Genomic DNA, 23,372 nt, shown 5'->3' with positions numbered 1-23,372 from the left:
TCACTAGCTTGGTCTCTATGAGTCTGTTTCTTTTTTCTTATATTGCCTAGTTTGTTGCATTTTTTAGATTCCACACATAAGTGATATCATACAGTATTTGTCTTTCTCTGCCTGACTAACTTCACTTAGAATAATACCCTCCAAGTCCATCCATGTTGTTGCAAGTGGCAATTTTCATTCTTTTTTATGGCTGAGTAGTATTCCATTATATATATATATATATGTATATACACACACACACACACACACACCACATTTTCTTTATCCATTCATCTGTTGATGGATGCTTGAACTGCTTCCATATTTTGGCAATTGTACACTGGGGCGCATGTATCTTTTCAAAATAGTGATTTTGTTTTTTTCGGATATATACCCAGGAGTGGAATTGCTGGGTCATAAGGTGGTTCTATTTTTAGTTTTTTGAGAAACCTCCCTACTGTTTTCCACAGTGGCTGCACCAATTTACATTCCCACTAACAGCGTAGGAGGGTTCCCTTTTCTCCACCTGGCTAACATTTTTTATTTTTGTTCTTTTTGATGATAGCCATTCTGACAGGTATGAGATAATATCTCATCGTGGTTTTGATTTGCATTTTCCTGATGATTAGCAATGTTGAGCATCTTTTCACGTTCATGCTGACCATCTGCATGTCCTCTTTGGAGAAATGTCTATTCAGGTCTTTTGCACATTTTTTCATTGGGTTGCTTGGGTTTTTTTGATGTTGAGTCATATGGGCTATTTATATATTTTGCATATTAACCCCTTATTGGTCATACCATTTGCAAATATTTTCTCCCATTCAGTAGGCTATCTTTTCATTTAGTTGATGGTTTTCCTTGCTGTGCAAAAGCTTTTAAGTTTAATTAGGTCCCATCTGTTTATTTTTGCTTTTATTTCCTTTGCTTTAGGAGACTGTTCCAAAAAAATATTGCTACAATTTATGTCAAAGAGTGTTCTTCCTATGTTTTCTTCTAGGAGTTTTATGCCTTCAGGTGTTATATTTAGGTCTATGAGTTTATTTTCGTATATGGTGTTGGAGAATGTTCTGATTTCATTCTTTTACATGTAGCTGTCCAGTATTCCCAGCACCACTTATTGAAGAGGTTGTCTTTTCTACATTGTATATTCTTGCCTCCTTTGTCATAGATTAACTGACCATAAACACATGAGTTTATTTCTGGGCTCTCTATTCTGTTCTAATCTATCCATTTACTTTTAATCTATATGTGTCTTTATACTTAAAGTAGGTTTCTTATTGACAACATATAGTTGGTTCTTGTTTTTTGATCCACTTTAACAATATCTGTCTTTTAATTGGTTCATTTAGACCCCTGATGGCCAAAGTGATTATTGATAGTTGGATTAATATCTACCATATCTATTTGTTGCACTTGTTCTTTGTTCCTATTTTATCTTCCACCCTTTTTCTGTCTTTTTGTAGTTTTAACCACGTTTTATATGATTCCATTTTCTCTTCTTTATTAGCATATCAGTTATACTTCCCTTTATTTTTTACTTTTTTAGTGATTGTCCCAGTTTGCAATATACATTTACAACTAATCCAAGTCCACTTTTAAATAACACTATATCACTTCTCAAGCAGTGTAAGTACCTTATAATAACAAAATAATCCTCACTCCTCCCTTTCATCTCTTTTATTATTGCTGTCATTCATTTCACTTATATATAAGCATATACATGATATATTCATGAGCATACATAATCAAATACATTGTTGCTCTTATTATTATTTTTGTTTTAATGAATAGGCTCCTTTAATAATTAGTCAAAGAGGAAAAACCAACTGCCCACGATTTGTCTTCCATTGTCTTCCTTTTTTTTTAAATTGGAGTATAATTACTTTACAATGTTGTGTTAGTTTCTGCTGTACAACCAAGTGAATCAGCTACGTGTATACATATATCCCCTCCCTCTGGGACCTCCCTCCCACCTCCCCCCATGCCACCCACCTAGGTCATCACAGAGACCCAAGCTGAGCTCCCTGTACTATACTGCAGGTTCCCACTAGCTATCTGTTTTACATATGGTAGTGTACTTATGTCAAACCTAATCTCCCAATTCATCCTACCCTCCCCTTCACCCCTGTGTCCACATATCCATTTTCTACATCTGTGTCTCTATTTCTGCCCTGGTGGTCATTATTTTGAATAAACTGTTAAAAAATAAAAGTTTTTATTTCACCTTCATTTATTCTGTCTTTGATGCCCTTCTTTTCTTTATGTAGATCCAGGTTTCCGACCTATATTATTTCCCTTCTCTCTAAAGAACTTCTAACATTTCTTGCAACAAATGGCAACAAATTCCCTCAATTTTTGTTTGTCTGAGGTCTTTATTTTGCTTTCATTTCTGAAGGATAATTTTGCAGGATACAGAATTCTAGGTTGATTTTTTTTCTCTCAACACTTTAAATTTTCACTTCTCTCTCTTCTTGCTTGCATGGTTTCTGAGAAGTCAGATGTAATTCTTATCTTTGCTCCCCTATAGGTGAGGTAATTTTGTACTCTGGCTTCTGTCAGAATTTATTCTTTATCTCTGATTTTCTTTAGTTTGAATATAATATGCCTTGGTGTAGCTTTTTTGACATTTATCCTGCTTGATGTTCTGAGCTTCCTGACTCTGTAGTTTGATATCTGACATTAATTTGGAGAAATTTTCAGTCATTATTGTTTCAAATATTTCTTCTGTTCCTTTCTTTTTTCTCCTTTTGGTACTCCCATTATACACGTCCTATATGTTTGTATTTGTCCACAGGTTTTGGATATTCTGGTTTTTTCAGTCTTTGTTCTCTCTGCTTTTCAATTTTAGAAGTTTGTATGGATATCCTCTAGATCACAAATTCTTTCCTCAGCTATGTCCAGTCTATTAACAAGCCTATCAAAGGAATTCTTCATTTCTGTTTCAGTGTTTTTGATCTCTAGCATTTTTTTTTTTTTTTTTTAGTTCTTTCTTAGAATTTCCATCTCTTTGCTTACATTGCCTATTTGATCTTGCTTGAAGTCTACTTCACCCATCAGAGCCCTCAGCATGTTCATCATAGTTGTTTTAAATTCCTTTTCTGATAATTCCAACATCCCTGCCATGTCTGGTTCTGATGCTTATGCTGTCTCTTCAAATTGTGGGTTTGCCTTTCAGTGTGCCTTGTAATTTTTTTTCTTACAGCTACACATGATGTACTGAGTAAGAAAAACTGTAAATAGGTCTTTAGTAATTTGGTGGTAAGGTGTGGGGGGAGGGGAAAGCATTCTATTTTCATATATTAGGTCTTTCTTTCAGTGAGCCTATGCATCTGAACTATGAGCTTCATAAGTGTTTTTTCAGTTTTTTCTTCCCCCTTAGGTGGGGCAGGATGGCAAAAGGGGACTGAAGTTGGGTATTTCCCTCCCCTCTCAGTTAGGCTCTGATAATACCCCAGCAGGTTAGGCTCTGGTTCACTAGTTTCTCCTGACAGCTGGCCTTGTTAAGAACAGAGTGCTCTAGCATATTTCAAAGTGGTTCCTTTTTCCCTCCTCCTGCCAGAAGCATGGGGGGATTTTTCTCCAATATTTACTGTGAGAACCTGGTTGAGTTCCTGGAGGTAAATCACAAAATTGTGGGAGCCCCCATGACTGGGTCCTCCTGGAGCTTTTCATTCTCAGAATTTTCCACACTGAATCTCCAGCAACTTGTCAATTATAGTTCAGGTTTTCCTACCTAGGAATGGTTCTCAGGGCAGTTTCTACTCACGAATCTCTGTTCTGGGTAGCTATTACTCCCTGTATTTTCCTGGTTGTTTTTAAAATCATTAGTTAATAGCAACTTCCAAGCACCTTATACGTGGAACTGGAAACCACTATTGAACATTTTAAAAATATTACTTTTTATCCTCTTCACCAAGATGCTTACATAGAATCCAGAGTAAAAGCTCCAACAGCTAGCCATGGAAAGGGTGTGGCTGGAGAAGGCCAGCTGTCTCCAGACAAGTCCATACTTGCTACCATAAGGCAGACTTATCCTCACCACTCAGAAACTCAATGCTGCCAGAATTCCAGAGTTGACGTCACAGACGGTTACTGATTCATTCTTTAAAACTTCTGAGAAAGAAAGAGACTATCTAGAATGTCAACTGTCATGCTTTAACTCTCAAAGGAAATCTATCCCTTACGTCACAATTAGTTAGGAAGGAGTGGAGGGGCCCAGTCTTCATCACTGTAGACCTGAGAACTCCCCACAATCAACTGAACAATTTTTAGACCTAATGTGATTATGACCTCCAAAGCAGGAGATCCAGTGAGCCTGCTTTTAAAGAATTACCAAAGGTATCTATAGGGAGATACCTGTCTTATAGCTTCTCTTTTGCTCATACAAAGCATTTCATAGAAAACAAGTCTGCAGTTGTCCCCAGGTAAAGTGACAATACACAAAGTTGCTCTGTCTAGAAGGAGAGCAGAGGATCTTTCCTCCATCCATGTAAGAGCCAAAGGTATCCATATACAGTCTTAAAAAATTAGAGGGGAACTGGGATCATAATTGGCACTTATATTGAGGATTACAGACCTTTGATAACATATATCCTATTCATAAGATGCTATATCATTAAGAGTAACCATATCCTTTAAATGCATGTTTGAAAGTCAAGCCCTATCTAACTTTCTATTCAGAAATCTGAGACCTTAAAAAAGGTTTCTTTTCTGTTTCATTTCAAGAATACCTTGGATTTTTTTCTCCTATAGAAATTTTAAGTTATATTGACATGGGAAAGTGTATGGCAAAAATTAGATGAGCATATGTATGTATCTATTCAAAACAAAAGTTATAAGCAAAAAACAACTACCCTCGGGCTTCCCTGGTGGCACAGTGGTTGAGAGTCCGCCTGCCGATGCAGGGGACACGGGTTCATGCCCCGGTCCAGGAAGATCCCACATGCTGCAGAGCAGCTGGGCCCATGAGCCATGGCCGCTGAGCCTGCGTGTCCAGAGCCTGTGCTCCGCAACGGGAGAGGCCACAACAGTGAGAGGCCCGTGTACCGCAAAAAAAAAAACAAAAAAAAACAAAAAAAAAAACTACCCTCAATATGTCTGATGCTCTTGGTGATTTTCTATTCTATTTTGTTTTTTAAAATGCTGCTCATGACCCACTAGAAGACCTTCTAATCGTTAGTGATCCAAAGTTTAAAATATTGATTTAGACAACTATCCTCTGGAAACAAATATGGAAGCAAATAATAAATAAAATAAACTGGAAAAAAAGTTTTAAAATAATGGTTACTTACCTGGTTGATGCAAAAACAACACTGAATGGCATCTGTCGATAAAATGGAAGGAAAGGCCTGGGGGAGAAAGGAAAACACAAATGTGTGGTACTTTTGCATTGTGTGCTCTCTGAGCTTTCTTCCATTGTTAATATTTGTCCCTTGAAATCAGTGAGTTTGAATACTTCATATATCAGTAATTCTCAAACTTTGGCATACACAAAAATCACTGGGGAGTGGGAAGATTCTTGTTTAAAATTCAAATTCCCAGGTCTAGCCCAGGAGATTCAGTAGACACAAGGTAGAGCCAGTGAATCTGCATTTTTAATAAATATCCCAGTGTGTTCTCTGAAGATGGGAAACAAGCCATACTCTGAGAAACAGTGCCCTATACTTGGGCTTCAGCTGGTCATTAGTCCCCAGCAACTTCTCAAGTTCCCTGAGATATTCTGAAATTCCCAATGATTTACTTTAAAAAATTTCCCCCCAAAAGTCTAGGAATTGAGTACAGTATGTTAAGAATTTAACATTTCTCTGAAAAAAATCAGCATAATGTGGACTACAAGTTTACTTTTCTCAAATGAGCTTATGTAGATATAACATCAAGACTATTTTCCTAACTCAGATAGGACCTATAGGGAAATCCTCATCTTATTTTAATCTGACCTGAGTGTATGATTATCACATGAGTATTACCCACAAATGAAACAAAGTGAATCTTTTGACCATGTTGGTTTTGGCAACATTCACACAGAGAGAGCAAATTTCACCTATGTGCCCTCTTTTAACACTTTCCCCTGCATTATGGATGTCATGGTGTCTTTGCTCTATCTCACTTCATTGGATAACTTCATTTTGTTCTCAAATATACAATCTTATTTGCAATTAGTACCTCTAATGCCAGGCAGACTTAGTTGGAACCCCAACTCTACCACTTGCTAATTTATGTGACCTTGAGCAATTTACTTTTCCTCTCTTGGTCTCAGCTTCCTTACTGATAAAATAGGGATAATATATCTTATCCTATATTTCTGTTCTGAAAATTGATATTGTATATGTAAAGCACTTATAAAGTGATGGCTGGCACACTGCATGCACTTAAAAATGAGAGCTGCTATCATTATTACAAAGTGGTCTCTAACAATACTAGGGCTCATATTCACAGTAATTATTTTCTACCTTTCAAAATATTTATAGCGATTCTTTCCAGTAACATCAGGATCTTCATAAACTTCTTTAGGCATCTGAAAAGAAGTGTCAGTTCTAAAACGAAGCAGGAAAACATTATTCAAGTCTAGCATATAATTTCCAATTCATATTTATATGTCTATAAAGTAGGGTATACACAGGTAGCTCAGACTGAGAGCAAAGTCTTCTATAACATGCATCTTACTGTTCTACATCTCAGACTAGAATAGTTACTTTCCCTGAGCCAGGAAACCAGGAGCCAACAAGTGGAGCTGAAAGCTAATAAATGAGTAGACTTATGAAATCTCACATACGAAACTACTCACTTTTAGTTAATGGCACATGAGAATTACAAAATTTTAAAAAATGAAGTTTTATGTCTAGGCTGTAAGGTAGCATTTTAAAAGAAAATTACTAGGTATGAACTTGTAAATATTCCTTAAAAGAATAAGCAATTCAAGAGATCTGTCTCTGAAGGTGCCTTGGATGCAAGTGTCCAAAAACTGTATTTGGATACTAGCAGAAAAGTACACTTGCAATTTCTAAGATGAATCAAAGAAACAACAAACGCGTTCACTTCTACCTTTGGTGGTAAGTTATCACTTAATATACATATGCACTCCAACCTTTGGAGAACATCTACTAACCAATAAACCTATAACCATTGCTCCTGAATCAGGCTTGTTTTGGTCAAAGGGCTTAAGAAAGAGAATTTGAGCTCAATTGGTCTAGGTATAACATCACAATTGTACATCTTTTTTTAAAGATTTTTTTTTTTTGATGTGCACCATTTTTAAAGTCTTTATTGAATTTGTTACAATATTGCTTCTGTTTTATGTTTTGGGTTTTTAGCCACGAAGCATGTGGGATCTTAGTTCCCTGACCAGGGATCGAACATGCACCCCCTGCATTGGAAGGTGAAGTCTTAACCACTGGACCACCAGGGAAGTCCCTGTATATTTTAAAATAATACAGAATGAATAAATAAAATTTTTAAGAAGAAAAATGCATTCATTAAAAACATGAGTAGCAGCTGAAGCTACCTGACACTTACACAGCAAGTTTCCGGAGGGCTTCTTTGTGTCTCTCCTCATATCCCTTCCAGTCCCGACTGATGAATGATGGAACAGGATCTGCCTTGCTCCAATATACAGAATATCTTGGATAATGAAACAGGCTACTGAACATGGTTCTATACCTGGGAACCCTTTTCTAATGTTAGGACAGGAAGGCAGGGGAAAAAAGGACAAAATTATATCATCAGATTTTCCTAAAGTATTTTACTACTGCAAACTTTTTAAAGGCACACAACAGTGCATATGACATCAGCTATTGGCATATGCATAGACTGTCTCTAGAAGGGTACTCAAGAAACTGATGCTAATGGATGATTATGTGAAGAGGGCTAAGGGTAGCATTTACTTTATACCGCATAAGCTTCTGTACTATTTGAACTCTTTCAACACAGGCATATATTACTTTTCTCATTGAAATAACTTAGGTTATAATGGGTCCTTTATTCACTATTAGTTAGTTAATCCTCACACAGGGCCACAAGTATTAAGATACTCTGTCCCCTGGTAATCGTGGCAAAGTAATTTCTGCAGAATATAAAATCCAGTGGAGATTTGGTGATTAGTCAATCTGATCGGCGCAGTTAGCCAAACTAGATGGTTCAGGTCCATTAGGCTACCTTAGTGGATGAATAAGACCTACCAGTTTGCTTCGAATCAGGGTGGCCTGAATATTTGCCTGGTTGTGGTCTTTCTCACTTGACATGATAAACAATGGATCTGTGAAATAAACAATAAGGTAGTATAAGGAATAGAACATATCTACTCCTAGGCAGAGAATGATAGTAAAGAAATATAATTTCTTAATTGGAAAACAAATTAGAAAACTTAGATATTGCCTAACTCTGCAGCAGCTCATAGCCTTATTACTCTACCACCAGTGAGGGTCTATGAGATGCATTTCTTTTCTGTGTATTCCAAAGTCAGTTAATAGAATCAGAATGCAAAAAGAAGGCTGAACATGTTTTCAAGCACCATAGCCTAAATAGGCTCTCTTCTCTCCTATGAACAAACCACCTTCTGGGTCTGGATAGTCCTTGAAATATTGCAAGAAGAAAGACCATGTATATACACACAACACCCATTTCCAAGGGAAAGAAATAATAACTTTGGGCACTATCTCCCATATTCAGTTCACAGGAGAGATACAAACTCTTAACAGCGTATCACCCATAACTGGTAGACAGGGTAAGAAAATGTCATTCTCTAATAAGAGATAAAGAAGATCAGCTATTTTTAGAATTCACCCCTTAAGATGGGACTAAGTTATTTCTCCCAGTTCAAAAAAGATTGCCCTGCTGCTATAAGTATGGGTTTGTTAGATATATCTCTAAAGTGACAAAGAATATTCATGATTGATTATACTACCCCTTAAAATCAAACAATTTGACATTAAGTTCACAAGCAATCTTCAGATACAGACTTGATTTATCAAGTAGACATCTCTTGAGAAACAAATACCCTGACCAACTAGTCTAGACACCTTGGTAACATATATTTCTCCGCAGAAATTATTAAATTGGTATTGTGATTTAGAAATAAATCTCTTTTGAATTTAGATGATGTAAGTCAATTTCCAGAACCTAATGACTCCTCAGTTACCCAGTTGCAGACAAACAGCACAGCTGCAACCACTGACCCAGTGATTTCTTTGAAATCATTTAAAATAAGAGTATGTAGAAATTTCACTTTGTCCTATACTATTTCCAGTATATTAGAGATGTTGAAGCTATAGTCTTTCTTCTGTTTAAACAGGTGCATTCATTCTGTCTTCAAATTCAGTAGCCTATAATTTGAGGCCATAAAATCTGGTCTCTTCATTCCTAATCAGCCCAGTTTCCATCACTTCTCAACTCGATATCACTGGGTCAGTGGTTGCAATTGTGCTGGTCAACTGAAATTAATTTAACCCACATTTCTCCTAAGTCTGAAGAATAAATAATAAACCATTCTCCTCTTATTTCCATAAAGAGTGTGAAGACATGATATCTACAGGAACATTTTTACATCTATAAAAGATAATGACACAATACTCTATGATTTGTGACTACACATTCTACAACATAGCCTAAAACTGTGCTCAAAATCAGTGCTCAAATGGCAGTGGAGAGGTCTCTGAGATGCCCAAGTAATAGCAGTCACCACGTCATTACTTGCTTACTCCTAGACAGTTATTAAGTGCTTTATGTGCAATATTCCGTTTAATCCTCAAAAAACCCAATGAGGTCGGCACTCGGCCTCCATTTTATAGAAAAGGGAACCAAGGCTTCAAGAAGTCAGCAACTGAGGGGATCAAAATGGTGGAGTAGGAGGACATGGAGCTCACCTCCCCCCATAAACACATCAAAAAATATATCTACATGTGGGACAATTCTCAATGAAAACTAACTGGAAACTGGCAGAAGAACTGCTATACAACCAAAGCTGCAATAAAGATCTCCATGTAACTGGGTATGATGGGAAAAAAAGGTATCAGATCAGGACCTGCATCCCTGGGAGGGATCTGAAAGGAAGAAAAGGTCCACATGGGTGGACCTTCACTCTGGGGAGTGAGCAGATCAAGCCTCAGTTTGGGCATCCAATTCCTGGGATTCCTGCACAGAGGAGTAAAGCCCCCTTGCCTGCTGGGAAATTCACTGAGACAGACAGACTGAAGAAGCCTAGACTCTACTCGGTAGGAGTGCATGTGTGCTGGCTTGCTAACAATCAGGGATGAGAGAGCCTTGCACTGGTGGCTGCCACCTCACTGCACTTCCCAATCCAAATGGGTGGATGCCCTAGCCCCACTCAGTCCACACCACAGCTTGGCATGAGATCTGGGCAGAGACCTGGTCTAGCTATGCTGAGACAGACCAGAGGGCCTGGGAGGTTATCGGGGTTGGGGGGCCCTGCAGAGCCCATTATAAGTGCACGCACAGGGGCAGTGGGTCTAGCTGGGCAGAAATTGTCAGCGTGTGTACCTGGTGGCACCACAGGAGTGTGAAGGTACTAAGTACTGAATCTCGGGCAGACAGGCCCTGGGCAGGGGTATGCAGCAGTTCATTTCCCAGCAAAAGAGCCCAGGCTCCGCCCACTCCACACCACAGCTTAGCACTACATCTGGGGAAGAACGGTCCTCGGAAAAGACTGCCACAGAGGCAGCCCAGATATCAGGCAGCAAAGCAGCCAGCTCAACTCCTGCAACCACAGCCTGACCGCCAGCCCCAGCCTAGCAAATGCCCCAGCCCCACCCACTCCACACCACAGCCCTGCACTAGATCTGGGATGAACACCACAGAGAAAGGGACGTGAACTTAAACTGCTTCTGAGTGGAACCACGGATGCCCACACAGGTGGTGTACAGGTCTTCTGTGACCACACGGGCCTCATTTGCTTCAGGATTTACCTCCCTTGGGTCAGGGTGCACTCAAGGGCTACGGAGCTTGATCGAACCCAATCCTCAGGCCATCTATTCCAACAACTGGGGAGCAGGCCCCACCCACAAAAGTACGGTGACAGCCACGGAGCAGAGAGGAAGCCCTGCCTCACATCCAGCACAGGCTCTAGATATGACAACACCAAGCACACCCCCTATCAAGGGGGTAACGACCAGCACACCCTCGGGAAAAATGTGGCTGGCATCCATACCAAAACCAGCCCTTGCACCAAAAATACTGGAGACATACCGTCTTTGCAGGGTCAATCCCACATAAAAACACCCCTTCAAGACCACAGTAGATAGCTGTTTCTCCTAAATTCATAGACAGAGAAAGTTAAGTAAAATTAAAAAGCATAGGAACTATTCCCAATCAACAGAACAAGAGAAATCCCCTGAAAGAACAAATAATGAAACAGGCCTCACCAGTCTACTACACCTTGAGTTCAAAAAGAAGGTAATAAAAATGCTAAAGGAATTAAGAAAGATTATCAATAGAAATGCAGATCACTGTAACAAGGAACTAGAAACTATAAAGATGAACCAATCAAAATTAGACAATTCAATTGCTGAGATAAAAACCAATCTAGAAGCAATGAATAGCAGACTAAATGACACAGAAGAATGAATAAGTGATCTGGAAGATAGAATAATGGATTATTCAATCAGAACAGCAGACAGAAAGACAAATGAAAAAAATAAAGGCAACATACGAGATCCATGGGATAATATGAAGTATGCCAACCTACACATAATAGGGGTTCTAGAAGGAGAAGAGAGAGAGAGAGAGAAGGGGATCAAGAATGTATTTGAAGAAATTATGGCTGAAAAGTTCCCAAACCTAAATAAGGAAATAGATATCCAGTTACAGGAAGCAAAGAGGGTCCCAAACAAGATGAACACAAACAGACCCACACCAAGACATATCATAATTAAAACAGCAAAAGTTAAAGATAAACAGAGAATTCTAAAGGCAGCAAGAAAAAAACAAAGAGTTAGTTACAAGGAAAACCTCATAAGGCTACCAGCTGATTTCTCTACAGAAACCTTGCAGGCCAGAAGGGAGGGCCATGGTATATCCAAAATCCTGAAAGGGAAAAAACTGCAACCCAGGATACTCTACCCAGCAAGATTATCATTTAGAATAGAAGGAGAGGTTTAAAAATATCTCAGGGGCTTCCCTGGTGGCGCAGTGGTTGAGAGTCCGCCTGCCGATGCAGGGGACACGGGTACATGCTCCGGTCTGGGAAGATCCCACATGCCACGGAGCGGCTGGGCCCGTGAGCCATGGCCTCTGAGCCTGCGCATCCGGAGCCTGTGCTCTGCAACGGGAGAGGCCACAACAGTGAGACGCCCGTGTACCGCAAAAAAAAAAAAAAAAAAAAAAAAATCTCAGACAAGCTAAAACTAAATGAATTCAGCAATACTAAACTTACCCTAAAAGAAATATTGAAGGGTCTTCTCTAAACAGAAAAGAAGCAAGAAACTATAGGAAAGGCAAATATATGAAAGGATTAAATATCATTTAAATAAGCCAGTACATAGATTTAAAAATATTTTATAAAAGCAACTATAACTACAATTAACAGTAAAAGGATAAGCATGAAGATGTAAAATAGGGCATCAAAATCACAACATGTGGGGGAGGGGAGTATAAAAATGTAGATCTTTTAGAATGTGTATAACTATAAATTTAAAGCAAGTGGATATAGTTGTGGGTCAACATACTTGAATTCCATGGTAATCACAAATCAAAAACATACAATAGGGGGACTTCCCTGGTGGTGCAGTGGTTAAGAATCTGTCTGCCAATGCAGGGGACATGGGTTCGATCCATGGTCCAGGAAGATCCCACATGCTGCAGAGCAACTAAGCCCGTGCGCCATAACTACTGAGCCTGTGCTCTAGAGCCCACGAGCCACAACTACTGGGCCCATGTGCCACAACTACTGAAACCTGCACACCTAGAGCCCCTGCTCTGCAACAAGAGAAGCCACCACAACGAGAAGCCCACGCACTGCAACAAAGAGTAGCCCCCACTCACCACAACTAGAGAAAACCCACACGCAGCAATGAAGAACCAACACAACCAAAAAAAAAAAACACAGATTCACAAAATCCAAAAAGAAAGGAACTTAAGAATACTACAAAAGAAAATCATTAAACCACAAAAGGAAAAACAAAAAGAATACATGAACAAAGAAGAACTATAAAAACAACCAGAAAACAAGGTTTAAAATGGCAATAAGTACATACCTATCAATAATTACTTTAAGTGCTGATGGACTAAATACTCCAATCAAAAGACATAGAGTGGGGACTTTCCTGGTGGTGCAGTGGTTAAGAATCTGCCTGCCAATGCAGGGGACACGGGTTTGAGCCCTGGTCCAGGAAGATCCCACATGCCATGGAGCAACTAAGCCCATGCGCCACAACTACTGAGCCTGCACTCTAGAGCCCGCAAGCCACAACTACTGAGCCCACGTGCCACAACTACTGAAGCCCATGCACCTAGAGCCCGTGCTCCACAACAAAAGAAGTCACCGCAGTGAGAAACCCAAGCACTGCAATGAAGAGTAGCCCCCACTCGCCTCAACTAGAGAAAGCTTGCACGCAGCAATGAAGACCCAACTCAGCCAAAAAAAAATAAGAAGAATAAAATAAATAAATTTAAAAACAAAAGATACTAGCACACTGATTCCAACAATACATTAAAAGGATCATACACTATGATCAAGTAGGATTTATCCCAGAGATGCCAGGATTTTTCAATAACCGCAAATCAATCAGCGTGATACACCCTTAACAAACTGAAGAATAAAAACAATATGAACATCTCAATAGGTACAGAAAAAGCTTTTGATAAAATTCAACATCCATTTATGATAAAAACTCTTCAGAAAGTGAACACAGAGGGAACCAACCTCAACATAATAAAGGCCATATATGACAAACCCACAGCTAACATCATACTCAGTGATGAAAAGCAGAAAGTATTTCCTCTAAGATCAGGAAGAAGACAAGGATGCCCACTGTCACCACTTTTATTGAACAGAGTTTTGGAAGTCCTAGCCACAGCAATCAGAGAAGAAAAATAAATAAAAGGAATCCAAATTAAAAAGAATAAGTAAAACTGTCATTGTTTGCACATGACATGATGCTATACATAGAAAATCCTAAAGACGCTATCAGAAAACTACTAGAGCTCATCAGTGAACTTGGTAAAGTTGCTAGATACAAAATTAATGTACAGAAAACTGTTGCATTTCTATACACTAACAAGGCAATATCAGAAAGAGAAATTAAGGAAACAATCCTGTTTACATTATATCAAAAAGAATAAAACACCTAGAAATAAACCTACCTAAGGAGGCAAAAGACCTCTACTCTGAAAACTATAAGACACTGGTGAAAGAAACTGAAGATGACACAGATGGAAAGAATGAAGCAGATGGAAACAGATGGAAAAACCATGTTCTTGAATTGGAAGAATCCATATTGTTAAAATGACCATACTACCCAAGGCAATCTACAGATTCAATGCGGTCCCTATCAAATTACCAATGGCATTTTCACAGAACTAGAAAAAAATTTTTTTTAATTTGGATGGAAAAAAAAAGACCCCAAATAGCCAAAACAATCTTGAGAAAGAAGAACAGAGCTGGAGGAATCATACTCTCTGACTTTACACTATACTACAAAGCTACAATAATCAAAACAGTATGGTACTGGCACAAAAACAGACATACAGATCAATGGAACAGAACAGAGAGCCCAGCAATAAACCCATACACTTACAGGCAATTAACCTATGACAAAGGAGGCAAGAATATACAATGGAGAAGAGACAATCTCTTCAATAAGTGGTGCTGGGAAAACTGGACAGCTACATGTAAAAGAATGAAATTAGAACATTCTCTAACACCATATACAAAAATAAACTCAAGATGGATTAAAGACCTAAGTGTAAGACCAGATACTGTAAAACTCCTAGAGGAAAACATAGGCAGAAGACTCTGACATAAATCATATCAATAAATTTTTTGGATCCATCTCCTAGAGTAATGGAAACAAAACCAAAAATAAACAAATGGGACCTAATTGAACTTAAAAGCTTTTGCATAGCAAAGGAAACCATAAACAAAACAAAAAGACAAGCTACAAAGTGGGAAAAAATATTTGCAAATGATGCTACCAACAAGGGATTAATTTCCAAAATACACCAACAGCTCATATACTTTAATACCAAAAACACAAACAGCCCAATAAAAAGTGCCCAGAATACCTAAATAGATATTTCTCCAAGAAGGCATATAGATGCCCAACAGGCACATGAAAAGATGTTCAATATCGCTAATTATTAGAGAAATGCAAATCAAAACTACAGTGAGGTATCACCTCACATCAGAATGGCCATCATTAACAAGTCTACAAATAATAAATACTGGAGAGAGTGTGGAGAAAAAGGAACCCTCCTACACTGTTGGTGGGAATGTAAATTGGTGCAGCCACTATGGAGAACAGCATGGAGGTTCTTTAAAAAACTAAAAATAGAGTTACCGTATGATCCTTAAATCCCACTCCTGGGCATTTATCTGGAGAAAACTCTAATTTGAAAAGATACATGCACCCCAAAGTTCATAGCAGCACTATTTACAATAGCCAAGACCTGGAAGCAACCTAAATGAACATCAACAGATGAACGGATAAAGATGTTGTGGGTATATACATACATATATATATATATATATATATATATATATATATACCACATATATATATGTATATACAATGGACTATTACTCAGCCATAAAAAAGAATGAAATAATGACATTTGCAGCAACATGGATGGACTGAGATTATCTATCATATTAAGTGAAGTAAATCAGCCAGAGAAAGACAAATATCATATGATATCACTTATATGTGGAATCTTAAAAAAATGATACAGGGCTTCCCTGGTGGTGCAGTGGTTGAGAGTCTGCCTGCCGATGCAGGGGACACGGGTTCGTGCCCCGGTCCGGGAGGATCCCACATGCCATGGAGCGGCTGGGCCCGTGAGCCATGGCCGCTGAGCCTGCGCATCCGGAGCCTGTGCTCCACAACGGGAGAGGCCACAACAGTGAGAGGCCCGCGTACCGCAAAAAAAAAAAAAGATACAAATGAACTTATTTACAAAACAGAAACAGACTCACAGCCGTAGAAAACAAACTTATGGGTTACCAAAGGGGATAATGTGGGAGGGGAGGGGAGAGATAAATTAGGAGTTTGGGATTAACATATACGCACTACTATATATAAAACAGATTTAAAAAGACCTACTGTATTGCACAGGAAACTATATCCAATATCTTATAATAACCTATAAAACAAAAGAATCTGAAAAAGTATATACATGTGTATATATGTATCTGAATCACTTTATTGTACATCTGAAACTAACACAACATTGTAAATTAATTCTACTTAAATTTTTAAAATGGTTAAAAATTTTAATTAAAAAAATTTTTTTAAGAAAAGATGAAAAGAATATTTTACTAAATATGAGAAGAAAGAGCTAAAAAGAATTGAAAGTTTTCCCTCTGGGAGGTAATAATCAAAAGGGCAAGAGAGTGTGGGGAAAAGAAGTGCTGTTTTGTTTGGTTCTGGTTTTGGTATGTTTGGATCAGCCACTTCATTTACATGATTTCATAAACCTATAATTTGCAGATGTCTGGAGCTCTTGCCAACTTGTTTCCTACCAACTAACCAGAGCAATAATTTCTGTTTTGGCTCAACCAAGCTGCAGTCCAAGCAGCAGGCACAGCCCAGTGTCTCTTTACCTCATGTCTGCACCAAGTGTCCCTCACCTTCCCCTTAGTTTTTCTCTGGGACCTGGAGACATGATAATCCATGGGAAATGCATATCACCTTCACATGTCTCTTACTGAGGATACATAAAGCAAAGTTTTAATGAAAGAGAAACAGAAGCCAGCAGGCAAATTCTCCTTCCACTCCAGTGCTGGATTATCAATAGGCAAAGTAACACATACTGCTTCTCAGAAAAATGGTTTTACTTTTACTTGATACAAACTTTGTGGTAATCACCCTGGTAACACATGGTTTTATTTTCTCTCTGACATTCCCTGTCTCAGTCACATTTCCCTATCTCTGGTTTCTTTTGGATTGTACTTCTTAATAAAGTGGTAGCCTATGAACGTTTACCTCAAGGTCTGCTTTTGGAAAAGCCCACAGGAAAACAGCTGACATCGGGGGAAAAAAAAATAGAAAAAGAAGAACAAACAAAACCCAAAGTCAGAAGAAGGAAGGAAATAATAAAGATCAGCGAGGAAATAAGATAGAGATAAAATAACCATAGAAAAGATCAATAAAACCAAGCGCTGCTTTTGTTTTTGTTTTTGTCTGAAAAGAGGAACAAAATTGACAAACCTCTAGCCAGACTCACCAAGAAGAAAAGAGAGAGGACCCAAATAAATAAAATAAGAAATGAAAGAGGCGAAATAACAACTGACACCACATAAATACAAAAACTCATAAGAGAATACTGTGAACAGTTATATGCCAACAAATTGGACAACCTAGAAGAAATGAACAAGTTTCTAGCAACATACAGCCTGCCAAAACTGAGCCAAGAAGAAACAGATAATTCGAACAGACCAATCACTAAGGTGAAATAGAATCTGTAATTAAAAAAAAAAAAAAACTCCCTCCACATTGTAAATTAACTCTACTTAAAAAACAAAATGAAACAAAACTCCCTCCAAAGAAAAGTCCAGGTCAGGATGACTTCACTCGGGAATTTACCAAACTTACAAAGAAGAATTTATACCTATCCTGCTCAAACTATTCCAAAAAATTAAGAGGAGGGAACACTCCCAAAGTCATTCTGTGAAGCTACCATCACCCTGATGGCAAAACCAGACAAAGCCACTACCAAAAAAGAAAATTACAGGTTAATATCTTTGATGAATATAGATACAAAAATCCTCAACAAAATATTAGCAAACCAAATCCAACAATACAAAAAAAGGATCGTACACCATAATCAAGTTGGATTCATTCCAGGGTAGCAAGGATGGTTCAACATACACAAATCAATCAATGTGATACACTACATTAACAGAAGGAAAGACAAAGACCATATGACCATCTCAAGACACACACAAAAAGCATCTGACCAAATTCAACATCCATTCATGATAAAAACTCTCACCAAAGTGGGTATAGAGGGAACATAACTGAACATAATAAACCACAAATCCACAGCCAACATAAAAGTCAATGGTGAAAAGATGAAAGCCTCTAGCAAATTCAGGAACAAGAAAAGGATGCCCACTCTCACCACTTCTATTCAACATAGTATTGGAAGCCCTAGCCATAGCAATGAGACAAGAAAAAGAAATAAAAAAGTATCCAAATTGGAAGGGAAGAAGTAAAACTGTCACTATTTGCAGATGGCATGAGACTCTATATAGAAGACACTAAAGTATCCATACAAAAACTATTAGAACTAATAAATGAATTCAGCAAGGTAGCAGGATACAAGATTAATATACAGAAATTTGTTGCATTTTTTATATTAACAATTAAATATCAGAAAGTTTTTTAAAAATTCCATTTAAAATTGCATCAATAAAAAAATATCTAGGAATAAACCTAACCAAGGAAGTAAAAGACCTGTATGCTGGAAACTATAAAACACTGATAAAGGAAACTGAAGATGATTCAAAGAAATGGAAAGATATCCCATGCTCTTGGAGTCGAACAATCAGTATTGTTAAAATGGTCATACTACCCAAAGCAATCTACAGATTTAATACAATCCCTATCAAAATACCCATAACATTTTTCACACAACTAGAACAAATAATCCTACAATTTATATGGAACCACAAAAGACCCAGAATTGTCAAAGCAATCCTGAGGACAAAGAACAAAACTGGAGACATAACCCTTCCAGACCTCAAACTATTCTACAAAGCTACAGTAATCAAAACAGCATGGTATTGGCACAAAAACAGACATATAGATCAACAGAACAGAACAGAGAGCCCAGCAACAAACCCATGTACCTATGGTCAATTAATCTATGACAAAGGAGGCAAAAATATACAATGGAGAAAAGACAGTCTCTTCAACAAGTGGTACTGGGAAAGCTGGAGAGCTAGCTACATGTAAATTAATGCAATTAGAACACTCCCTCAAAACATTTACAAAAATAAACTCAAAATGATTTAAAGACCTAAATATAAGACATGAAACCATAAAACTAGAAGAGAACATAGGGAAAACATCCTCTGACATAAATTGTAGCAATATTTTCTTAGATCAGTCTCCCAAGGCAAAAGAAATAAAAGCAAAAATAAACAAATGGCACCTAATCCAACTTAAAAGATTTTGCACAGTAAAGCAAACCATCAACAAACTGAAAAAAACTACGGAATGGGAGAAAATATTTGCAAACAATGTGACCAACAAAGGGTTAATAACAAAAATATACAAACAGCTCACACAACTCAATATCAAAAACACACAGGGACTTCCCTGGTGGCGCAGTGGTTAAGAATCCACCTGCCAATGCAGGGGACACGGGTTTGATCCCTGGTCCAGGGAAGATCCCACATGCCACGGAGCAACTAAGCCCGTGTGCCACAACTAATGAACCTGCACTCTAGAGCCCACGAGCCACAACTACTAAGCCCATGTGCCACAGCTACTGAAGCCCACATGCCCTAAAGCCTGCATGCCACAACTACTGAGCCCATGTGCTGCAACTACCGAAGCCCACGCACTCTAGGGCCCGTGTGCCACAACTACTGAGCCCACATTCTGCAACTACTGAAGCCTGCACGCAAAGAGCCCATGGTCCGCAGCAAGAGAAGCCAACGCAATGAGAAGCCTGCGCACCGCAACAAAGAGTAGCCCCTGCTCGCTGCAAAGAGAGAAAGCCCGCACGCGGCAACAAAGACCCAACGTGGCAATAAATAGATAGATAGATAGATAGATAAATAAATAAATAAATACCCAATCAAAAAATGGGCAGAAGACCTTAACAGACATTTTCCAAAGACATACAGATGGCCAAGAAGCATATGAGAAATTGCTCAACATGACTAATTATTAAAGAAATGCAAATCAAAACCACTATGAGGTATCAACACACAGTGGTCAAAATGGCTATCATGAAAAAGTCTATAAATAATAAATTCCTAAGAGGGTGTGGAAAAAAGAGAACCCTCCTACACTGTTGGTGGGAATGTATAAGTTGGTGCAGCCACTATGGAAAACAGTATGGAGGTTCCTTAAAAAAAACTAGAGCTAACATATGATCCACTAATCCCACTCCTGGGTATATATCTGTAAAAAATGAAAACTCTAATTTGAAAAGATACCTACACCCCAATGTTCATAGCAGCAGTATTTACAATAGCCAAAATATGGAAGCAACCCAGTGTCCATCAGCAGATGATTGGCTTAAGAAGATGTGGTGTGTGTGTGTGTATATATATATATATATATATATATATATATATATACACACACACACACACACAATGGACTATTACTCATCCATAGAAAAAGAATGAAATATTGCCATTTGCAGCAACATGTATGAACCTAGAGCATATTATACTTGGCAAAGTAAGTCAGACAAAGACAAATATTACACAATATCACTTATATGGGGAATCTGAAAAATAATACAAATGAATCTACATACAAAACAGACTCACAGACATAGAGAATAAACTTATGGTTACCAACGGGGAAAGGGAGGTGGGAGGGATAAATTAGGAGTATGGGATTAAGAGATACAAACAACTACACATAAAATAGAAAAGCAACAAGGATTTACTGTAAGTTAAATATAATAACCTACAATGGAAAATAATCTGAACTATATATATAAATAACTGAATTACTTTGCTGTATACCTGAAACTAACACAGCATTGTAAATCAACCATACTTCAAAAAAATTTATTAAAAAATAAAGAAGTTGGCAACTTATTGATTGGCAGTTGATTCGAACACCAATCCTTTCAGCTCCCAGGCCTAATGTTATCAAAAGCCCATGAATTTAATGGGGGAAATTTTTCCATGGAAATCATGAAAGAGCCCCTCAGCTAATTTACCGATATTGTATTCTAAGAAGCACAGGAAGTTGTCACAACCAAGTAATGGTGACGATAAGGAAGTGTTTCAAACCCCAAAATATGATGATTACTTTTTGGGAAAACTATAATAAATTGCAGATTCTGGGGGGAAAGAAAGGAGGAAAGAGCTCTTGATAACCCCAGGAAGTATTATAAAATATTTTTGGAAGCTGGGAAAAATATATCATATTTAAAAGACTTTAATTAGCAGGGCATTAGTGTAGCTACTAATCCATCAACAAATGTAGATTCAGGGAAGTGACAAAGTATTGTGGGCACTTCGAGTGAGGCACTTGAGAGATACAAAGCATTAAAGTCAAGTTAAATGCAAAATGGTATATAAATGAGGTAAGATTTATAAAAGAATGGTGTTAACTGTAAAGTACTATACAAATGTAAGCAATCATTACACATTCCCAACACCAGGAAATGGCTACCCTAAAGATTCCCATCCAAAGGAGACCCTGGAATTCCCAGAGGAGATACCACGTGGTTAAAAGTAGGGTGACAGGGCTTCCCTGGTGGCGCAGTGGTTGAGAGTCCGCCTGCTGATGCAGGGGACACAGATTCGTGCCCCGGTCCGGGAAGATCCCACATGCCGCGGAGTGGCTGGGCCCGTGAGCCATGGCCGCTGAGCCTGCGCGTCCGGAGCCTGTGCTCCACAACGGGAGAGGCCACAACAGTGAGAGGCCCACGTACAGCAAAAAAAAGAAAAAAAGAAAAAAAAAAAAGTAGGGTGACAGGGCAAAACTGGAAAAAATCATGCTTTACTGATTATAATTATTTTAGTAGTGAATTCAAATCAATAATTCAAATAATTCATAATAAATTACATAGCACCAAACATATGTACCAGCACTGGAATAAGTGCTGAGAAGGCTACAAAAATGTATAGAACAAGAACTTAAAGAACTCAGGGAACTTATGGTCCAGTAGAAGAGACAGAACATAAATGAACAATCAGGTCATTAAAATAAACTGGGGCTTTTACTGGCCCAAAGGCCCTAGTGGACCTAGTTTATAAGCAACACTTGGATGGATAAGAATAAGCTTAAATAAAAAGGGAAACCTGGGGCTTCCCTGGTGGCGCAGTGGTTGGGGGTCCGCCTGCCGATGCAGGAAACGCGGGTTCGTGCCCCGGTCCGGGGGTATCCCGCATGCCGCGGAGCGGCTGGGCCCGTGAGCCGTGGCCGCTGAGCCTGCGCGTCCAGAGCTTTTACTCCTCAACGGGAGAGGCCACAGCAGTGGGAGGCCCGCGTACAGCAAAAAAAAAAAAAAAAAGAGAGAGAAACCTGAAAACAAGGATGAGATAAACTGGCCCTTCTTTACCTAGAATGCCAAATTTGGAGTTGCCCAGGGAATGGGAGCAGGAAGGTCATTCTCTTTGGGCATTTTATGCACTTTGCATGCGGGAGTGTTGAGTGAATCTCCAAGTTAGAACGCCAGGAACAGGATTCAGGTCGATTGCTTAAGGCTGTGCAAATTATCAGAAAAAGAGGGTGGAGAAGAGTCAGGTGTTCCCGCTCAGTGCTCTGAGATGCAGAGCGCACCTGCGGTCTCCTAGACACCCGCCCCCCCGCCCCCGCGAGAGCGCCACCACCTCGGGGGCTTGGAGCTGCCCCCACCCAACAGAAGACGACCGCGGGCAAAGGAACCGTCCTGAGGCTCGTCTTTTGTCCGCCGGGCCCCCGGCCAGGTCCCACCGTCTCAAAGCCCACCTGGCCCAGGAGTCGGCAACTCAGGAGGGAGGTCTGGAGCCGCCCTTACCGTATAGGAAATCATATGTTCGATTGGCAGAGACTTTGTCCCAGGGCCCCGACCTCCCTCCGCACCGGGTTTGAGACACCTGCGGCTTGGCCTGGGGCTCTTCGATAGTCACTACGTGACTCATGGTGCCGGCTCTTCCCTGCGGCCAGCCAGGACCGACTAGGGAGACCGAGATGCGGTGTGCAACGTAGCTATGGTAACCCCCGCGAGGAGCGAGGGCTGAGCGAGGACACACAGCTAACCCAGAAGAGAGGAGCGGGACTCACGTGTGAGAGGAGGAGCCGAGTGACGACAAGGAAGGAGCGGGGCGAGGAGCATGAGAGGCGGGGCTGAGCGAAGGTACGGGGCGGGGCTCGTGAAGGGAGGGGCGGGGCTGGCTGGGGGAGGAGGAGCCGAGTGATGACAAGGGAGGGGTGGGGCGAGGCGCAGGAGCGGAAGGTCCGGAAAGTGCGCAGAGGCAAGGAGCGTGAGGGGTGGGGGAAGACGGGTGAAGAAAGGAGGAAAGAAGGGCAGGCCTGGGGAGG

The 23,372-nt window shown here is 39.4% G+C and overlaps 1 protein-coding gene across 1 annotated transcript in view; it reads right to left on the bottom strand.

The window, feature by feature from the left end:
• CFAP91 (cilia and flagella associated protein 91) overlaps positions 1-22,972 on the bottom strand; it is a 108,695-nt gene extending 85,723 nt beyond the window's left edge. Inside the window, exons 1-5 of the mRNA XM_007449144.1 lie at positions 22,849-22,972; positions 8,154-8,230; positions 7,492-7,649; positions 6,429-6,512; positions 5,271-5,327 (exon numbers count right to left, since the gene is read on the bottom strand). Coding sequence (XP_007449206.1) covers positions 5,271-5,327; positions 6,429-6,512; positions 7,492-7,649; positions 8,154-8,230; positions 22,849-22,972 — 500 coding nt within the window. The remainder of the gene's footprint in view (positions 1-5,270; positions 5,328-6,428; positions 6,513-7,491; positions 7,650-8,153; positions 8,231-22,848) is intronic.
• Between the last annotated feature and the right edge of the window lie 400 nt (positions 22,973-23,372).

This window comes from Lipotes vexillifer, unplaced genomic scaffold (assembly GCF_000442215.2).
Source record: "Lipotes vexillifer unplaced genomic scaffold, Lipotes_vexillifer_v1.1 scaffold999, whole genome shotgun sequence".
Lineage (NCBI taxonomy): Eukaryota > Metazoa > Chordata > Mammalia > Artiodactyla > Lipotidae > Lipotes > Lipotes vexillifer.
Note: the sequence above shows the minus strand (reverse complement) of the source record. Positions and strands in the feature narration are given on the sequence as shown.